This window comes from Physeter macrocephalus, chromosome 18 (assembly GCF_002837175.3).
Source record: "Physeter macrocephalus isolate SW-GA chromosome 18, ASM283717v5, whole genome shotgun sequence".
Lineage (NCBI taxonomy): Eukaryota > Metazoa > Chordata > Mammalia > Artiodactyla > Physeteridae > Physeter > Physeter macrocephalus.
Window position 1 is genome coordinate 3,377,830 of NC_041231.1, and position 7,499 is coordinate 3,385,328.

General features: G+C 66.5%; 1 protein-coding gene across 1 annotated transcript in view; it reads right to left on the reverse strand.

The window, feature by feature from the left end:
- The window catches only part of LSP1 (lymphocyte specific protein 1), a 38,503-nt gene extending 32,884 nt beyond the window's left edge, over positions 1–5,619 (reverse strand). Inside the window, exon 1 of the mRNA XM_028479005.2 lies at positions 5,499–5,619. Coding sequence (XP_028334806.1) covers positions 5,499–5,566 — 68 coding nt within the window. The 5' untranslated portion in view covers positions 5,567–5,619. The remainder of the gene's footprint in view (positions 1–5,498) is intronic.
- Between the last annotated feature and the right edge of the window lie 1,880 nt (positions 5,620–7,499).

Sequence of the window (7,499 nt, forward strand, 5' to 3'; positions counted from 1 at the left end):
CCGGCCCCCAGGAAAGGGCCGGGGCTTTCCCCTCCCTCCACCGACACACCGCCCCCCCCCCCGCCCCCCCCCCCACCTCTTATCTGCCTGTGTCTGGCACTGCAGGGCAGTGTTAGGAGGCCTGATTTTCTCAATCCCCTTATCTCCTATAAACTCCACACCCGCACAGGCCCCAGCCCCCTCCCGTCAGACTCATGGGTATGGGGGAAGGGGCAGGGGCTGGGCTGGCTTCCCCACCACGGGCCTGGATTCCCGTCGGGCCGAGCATCCCCTGGCCCTGCGCCCCCAGCCTGTGCTTTCCCCTCTAAGTCTCAATTCATCATCGGCAGAGAGGGTCTGACTCTGTCTGCCTCGGTTGCACTCAGGGTTTGGGGAGTTCTGGGAACTCCCCTCACTGGTTGTCTTATGGTCCAGGGCCCCCCTAGAAAGAGGATCCCCAGATGCAAAGGGCTCGGGGCTGGGGTCTGAGAGAGAAGCTGAGGGCTCCTTTCCAGGTGGCTCTGGAGAGGACCAGCTCATCATGGCCATGCCAAGCCCCATTTCTGCTTTGGAGGAGGTCCCGAGGGGTGTCTTCTGAGCTGTGCCCTATTCGGGGTGGCCCTCATCTTCATGGGAACCTCAGGGAGCAGCAGGGGTGGGGTGATTTAGCGCCTGCGAGGGCAGCCCAGACACCCCTGGGTCACCCTGAGTCCTAGCCAGGCCGCAGGGGGTCTGGGTTCCCCAAAGAGCCCCTGCAGGGAAGCAGCGTTAGGAAACACATTCTAGCAGCAGGTTCAGCCCTTAAGCCTCAGCTTCTGCCCCTGGCAAGGGAGGCCCTGGCACCTGCCTCACTGGCTGTACAGTGAGAACCTTGGCTTGCAGAGCTTGGCCAGGCTGGCGTGGCTGAGTGAGTGCTGAGTACCTACGACTCTGACTGTGTACGTGGGGAAACTTAGGCCTCAGGAGCAAGCTGCGGTCGCCCCAGAAAGTACTAGGCCAGGTGCAGCAGCTGGTGCCGTGTGCCCTGGGGCTCTGTGCCCTGTGCCCACCCGCCTTCTCCCTGCTGCACCTGGAGCTCAGAGCCCAGGAGAGTAAAGGCAACACTCACGGCCCAACCCCTGCCAGCTCCAGGGGCCTCTTGCTGCTGCCAGGACCCTCATCTTCCCCACTGAGGGCTGGCCCATTGCTCTGGCACCCTCTGAGGGATGCTGAGGCAGAGGCAGGCGTCGGGGGGGGTAGCGGAGGGAGGGCAGCACTGCACAAACACACAGTGCCACCCTGGGGGGCCCGCCCGTTCTGGCCCGGAGACCCTCCTGGCTCTGCCCCGGTGGCTCCAGAGTTCTTTATGAGGAGACAACTGGGGACGAGGAAGGGGGTGGTCATGCAGGGAAGGGTTTCCGGCTTCCCAGATCAGCAGGGTGGGCCGTGCAGCGACTTCCCCAAGTGTGTGTCAAGGTCCTCTCCCTCTTCTCCACCCAAGGAGGGAATGGGAAGTGTCCAGATGGAGGCGGGAGGAGGCGAGGAAGGCATCCATCATGTGGGCTGAGCTAGGCCTCCCCCCTCCCCTGGGAAGTTTCCAGCCGCCCGAGACCCCTGATGTGGGGAGGAGGAGACCAGGTCCACCTGGGGCTCCCAAGGCCTGACCCAGCTCTGACTGCTGCCTCTGGGTCTGGACCCCGGGCAGGTCTGGGGAAGAAGCCACAACTGGGGACGAGGAAGGGGGTGGTCATGCAGGGAAGGGTTTCCGGCTTCCCAGATCAGCAGGGTGGGCCGTGCAGCGACTTCCCCAAGTGTGTGTCAAGGTCCTCTCCCTCTTCTCCACCCAAGGAGGGAATGGGAAGTGTCCAGAGGGAGGCGGGAGGAGGCGAGGAAGGCATCCATCATGTGGGCTGAGCTAGGCCTCCCCCCTCCCCTGGGAAGTTTCCAGCCGCCCGAGACCCCTGATGTGGGGAGGAGGAGACCAGGTCCACCTGGGGCTCCCAAGGCCTGACCCAGCTCTGACTGCTGCCTCTGGGTCTGGACCCCGGGCAGGTCTGGGGAAGGAGCCCCAGCGTGCGGCCCCCAGTCCCTCCACCCCATCAGCCCGCTGCCGGGGCCGGGGCCTCATGCCGTCCGGCTCCACCCGTCCTCCTGAGTGGCCTTTGGCACTGCCCGTTGCTCCAGGGCCGTGTGCCCGGCTGTACCAGGTGGTGCCGGTCCTGCTGAGAGGGCAAGCGGGTGGGAGGGCCACCGGGTACCTGGCTGAGTGGGGGGCTCCCACCCGTGGGTTTCTGCCCCTCACACGCCACAGGCTCCTCGCACCCCCAGCTCCCTCAGGGGGACGGAGGCGTCCAAGGCCTCGCGGCTGGCTCAGCCCCTCCCTCCAGCTGCCAGCTGCCCGCAGCCCCGTGGGGACCCGTGGCCTCTCGCCTGAGGACCCTGCAGACCAGAGGGCGAGGCCGAGAGGGTTGCAGGGACAGATGGCCAGGACAGGGACCCTGCCCAGGGTGGCCCTGCAAGTTGTCGCCACCCTGCCTGCCCCCTTAGCTCAGCACGCGGAGGAGTGATTGAGGCAGCGTCACCTGCGCACAGGGCCACGCCCTGCCTGGCGGGCGGTGGCGATCAGAGGCCTGGGCGCGCAGTCAGGGTCCTCCAGGGCCAGAGCAGCCCAGCCCACCTGGGGCGGGTGCTGGAGAGGACAGACCATGCTCCATGCCGGCCCCCACCACGGGCAGTGGCAGGTGCAAAGGGAGCCTGGGGTAGCGACCACCCTGGGGGAGGCGAGGGAAGCCTGCAGAGGGGGTGGGGGGGCCAGGTAGGTTGAGGAAGGGCCTGTGCAAAGTCTGCGATGATTCCGGCACCTTCCAGAACTGGGAAGAGCTGGGAAGGCCAGGCGGCGGGTGGGGGAAGTGAGGTCAGGGTGGCCAGGGCAGGCTGCGGTGGCCGCCCTGGGGCACGGATTTTCACCGCTCCATGGTGAATGGCTCCACGCATGGGAGGACGTGGCCTGATGGCTTTTCAGAGAAAGAGCACGTGGCAGGGGCGGGGCCTGGAGACCACCCTGTCGTCCGGGCCAAGCAGGGAGGGGCTGGGCTGCAGCAGGGGGAGGCCCAGGGGCCCGGCAAGCCTGTCTCCAGATAGCAGCAAGACTCCCGCCGGGGTGCAGACAGGGGAAGGGCCCAGCGTGGTTCCATCCGGCCTTGGGGAGGGTTGGGGTGCACACGGGGCCTCCGAGGGGTCTGGGGCAGTCCGAGGGGATGGCCCCACTTGGCCAGTGGGAGGGGCACGGCCTGCCCTGGATCCACAGACCTGAAAGCCCCCGTGGGCAGCACATGGGGGGCAGGGGGGCAGGCCTCACCTGCTCGGCTCCGACCCCAGCAGACCCTGGCCGTCCTGGGGGCCCCTGGGCGGGGCTTTCCAACCTCAGTCCCCTGCCTAGGCGTCGGGGACTTTCTCCCTCACCCTGGACAGGAAAATCCCCGCTTCCCTTAGTCACCTTGAAACGAGAACCCCACCCACCCTGGGTCTCAGTTTCACTCTGAAATGTCAGCGTCACATACCCCCCGTGGGGGTGGTGTCGCCGGGGCACCCAGGCTCCAGGGGTCAGGGGTGCATCCGGCCGGTTCTTCAGCCGAGCTCCTGACAGACCCCGCACAGGTGCAGCCCGAGGCTCGGGGACAGGCGCCAGCGAGCCGCCGGGACCCGGGCTGGTGGCCGTGCCCTCCACCGCCGCCTCCCTCTCCTCGGCCTGCACGACAGCTGGGAAGGGGGTCAAGGAGGGGGCCAAGGAGGGGGCAGGCCCTGCCAGGCCGCTCAAGCCGTGCCCTTCTATGGGCATGAGGTGGCCGGAGGCGCCCAGGGCCGGACAGCGCTGACGTGAGTAGCCGTTTCTGAGCGGGGACACAGCTGTTCCTCAGTCACCTGCTGTGTGTGGAGCGACCTGCCTCCCTGGAAGGACGGGGCTGTCTCTTCAGGGCACAGATCCTGGGCCATGCCCCCCTCCCCTCCTTGGTCCCATGCAGCACGCCCTTCCCCCACAACAACAGCCCCCGCCGGATCCCAGCTGCCCAGCCACGCCCCCCTCCCCGCCTTGGTCCCATGCAGCACGCCCTTCCCCCACAACAACAGCCCCCGCCGGATCCCAGCTGCCCAGCCACTGCTTAGCCTCTCCACTCCCCCAGGGCTCAGCCCCCCGAAGCCCCCGCCGCAGGTCCCCGTGGGATTCAGCACGGAGGAGACACCTTCCTCCCCCCTCACACGCGCACGCGCGCGCGCGCACACACACACACACACACACACACACACACAGGCCCTGCAGACATTTCTGTCCTCCTCTCATTATCAGTAGAAGCATCACCACAGAATCAGATACGCTGCCACCAGCCTCCAGCAGAAGAGCTGGGGTTGGAATCCACTTTGCAAGTCAACCCTGAGGCTGTGGGGAGCCCTGCCTTCGGGGGCTCATGGGGGTCCTAGTGGGCCCCCTTCCCCTGCCCTCTGCTCCCTTCACCCCCTCCCCCAGCAGCAGCTCTGGGGCAAGTGGGAGTCGGCCCTGGGCGGCTCCATCCCAGTCCTGCGGCTGCAAGCATCTCACCTCCCCCCGTCTGGAGCCCCTACTCCTTCCCTTCCGCTCGCCCGGCCCGGCCAGAAGTCGGCAACCCCTGCTGGCTTCCTCCTGGGCTGGTGGTCTCTCTCCACACAGCTCCCAGCCCAGACTGGCAGAACACGGGTCCCTCCCCAAGCCCTGACCACTCCCATCTCTCTGGCACCTGCACCCCGGGGCAGTCGGACCCCCCGCCCTCCCCCAGCCAGGGACCCCCCTGCACAGGCCGGGGGTGGGGTGGGGGGACACGGGGAGCGCTCCATGGAGCACAGCTGCCTCCTGAGGAAGCCTGGGTCACACAGTTTCCCTGCCCAGCTCTGGCTGCGGCCACACGGCGGGTCCTTTTCGCTGGCAAGCCGCGCAGCCTCGGCTTGTGTCCCCTCACGTCCCACCGCCAGCCAACAGCGCCTGCCTGGCCCTCAGAACCTGCGGCAACCTCAGCCTCCATCACCACCGGGAGGGGGCAGCCTGGGGGAGGGGGCCCGGCCAGGCCTCAAGCACAGGCTTTGAGGATCCCGAGGAGGAGCATGCCCTCTTGGCCGGGCTTCCTGGCGCGGGGCCCTCCCCACCTCCTGCCCTCACGGCTTCGGCACTGCCTGCCCACCGCCTGGTCTCTTCCCCAGGTGTCCAGGCCGCATCCTGGACCTGTACCAGGCGTCCGGGCTTCCTGGTCCTGGGTCAGCATCCCACTAGCTGGTGGGGAACCCGGACTCCCCCGGCGAGGTCCAGCTGCAGAGGCAGACAGAAGAGGCGTCTACCTGCCCTGGGTGAGACGGGGCCCCAGGAAGGCGCCCTGCAGCCGGTGGGCCTCCCTTGAGCCCCAAGGGTGCCATCGACCTCCGAGTTAAGCGTCCCCCGCGTCCCCCGCACCGACAACGTGTAAATGCAAAGGTTTCTTCGGACCACGGCGCTCACGCGGCCCGGCCCCGGGCCTTACCCTGCGCCTTCCTCCACCAGCAGTGCCTGCTGTTCCTCAGAACCAGGGGGGCTGGGAGCTTCCGCCATCGCCGTCGGGCTGGCGTCTGCTGGTCCCTGCTGCGTGTGTGCTGCAGCTCTCAGCGCTTCCTGGGGCCGCTGCCCCGAGCCTCCCCGCACCCCCAGCCGGGTTTCACTTCCCCCTTCCGGCAGCAGGTTGAGGTTTGGAGCATATCGCGGCTTGGGTTGGGGTGTTGTTTTTTAATCTGTTGCTGCAAGAGGAGAGAAAAAAAAAAAAACAGCCATCAGGAAACGTTAAGCAAGTTGCAGGGGCCTGGAGGGCAGAGAGAGAGCGGGTGGAGGCGGAGGTGGGTGCGGGGGTGCAGGGGCTGGGACACCCGTGAGCCCCCATGCTCCCCCCGGGCCCCCTGCAGCCCTGGCCCCGAAGCCCACCTGTGCGTGGCTGGGGTCCTCAAGCACAGGGCGCCGTCCTGGTCCCTGAGCCTCCACGTTAAGCATGGTGACCTCTCTGGAGGGAGGTGTTCTGGATGCCTGCCCAGAGCTCGGACTCTCTTATCCCCGAGCCTCGGGCCATCACCTGGCTCACCCCTCGCTGGTCTGTGCTCTCCAGGCGATTTCTGGGGCCCGGCGCGAGCTGCCCTGTCTGCAGGCCCCGCGTCTTCTCTTACAGTTTTCTTTACTTTCCTGAACTGTTGGGGTCCCCAGTCTCTCTGCTGCCCCTGGACTCTGCCACCTCCTGTGCTCAGGGGGCTGGGAACTGGCCCTCACCCGCCAAGCATTCACCAGACCCCGGGCGGGGCCCTCCAAAGCATGCCCTCTCTCCCCTCTGTCCATCCCCACCCTCAGAGGCCCAGAAACGACTGATCCCTCCTGTTAACGGCTGAACTGTGTCCCCCAAATTCATAGGTTGGAGTCCTAATGGCCAGCACCTCAGAATGGGACCTATTTGGAACTAGGGTCATTGCAGATATAATCAGTTAAGATGAGGTCATTAGGGTGGGTCCTCATGCAACATGACTGGTGTCCTTATAAAAAGGGGAAATTTGGAGGCAGACTTGCCCGCCAGGAGACGCCATGTGAAGACGAAAGCGAGATGGGGGTGGTGCGTCTACAAACCAAAGGCCCCCAGGAAACCACCAGAGGCTGGGGGAGGGGCCCAGAACAGCTTCTTCCTCAGAGCCCAGGAGGAGCTCCCATGACACCTGGGCCTCGGACTTCTGGCCTCCGAGACTGGGAGACGTTCGAAACGCCCCATCTGACACTTCCTGGGGCCGAAGAGTGGGAGACACCCCATTCTCCACGCGTGGCGGGTGGGAGCGCATGGCGGCCATGCCCGAGGATGCTCCGGGGATCTGGAGGCCCACAGGGTGCTGTGGGGCCAGATGCGGCGCCCTGCACGGTCATCCCAGGCCTCCCCTCCTGGTCCTCATGTCCCATCTTGCCACCTGGCCCCCGTCCCCCTCCCCTCTCAAGCTCCAGCTCCTGCCCTGAGACTCCGCTGTCCCCAGCACTCCGCTCCTCCCCAGATCCCAGGGCCCCTTCCCATCCCCCCAGCCTCGGCTCCCCCACTGAGCCCATTTGTGTGTGTGCGTGCTAGAAGCTCTCACACCTTCAAGCAAAAGCGCCCTGGACCCGCCCTTCTCACACCTCCCTCCAAGGCCAGAGAGAGGCATCCTGGGGGCCCAGTGTCCAGGTTTGAGGCCCGCTGTGCCCTGCTGGCAGGTTCAGCAGAGCCAGACTTCCTCGGAAGAACTAGGAGTCCACCCAAGAAGCAGACACGCCATCGGCTGTTCAATTGGCATCGTTCACTCAAACCAGAGGGCCTGTTGGGAGGGAAAAGACCACTTCTCGTCCCCCCACCCACGACTCCCACTCGCGGTGCAGCGTCCAGCGACGCAGTGAGTGACCGAGGCACACCACGAGCTGGTCCGAAGCCCGGACGCAACAGGATCTGCGGGGCGGGGGGGGGGGGGGGGCGCCAGGCAGGCTTCTGGCCCCGGGG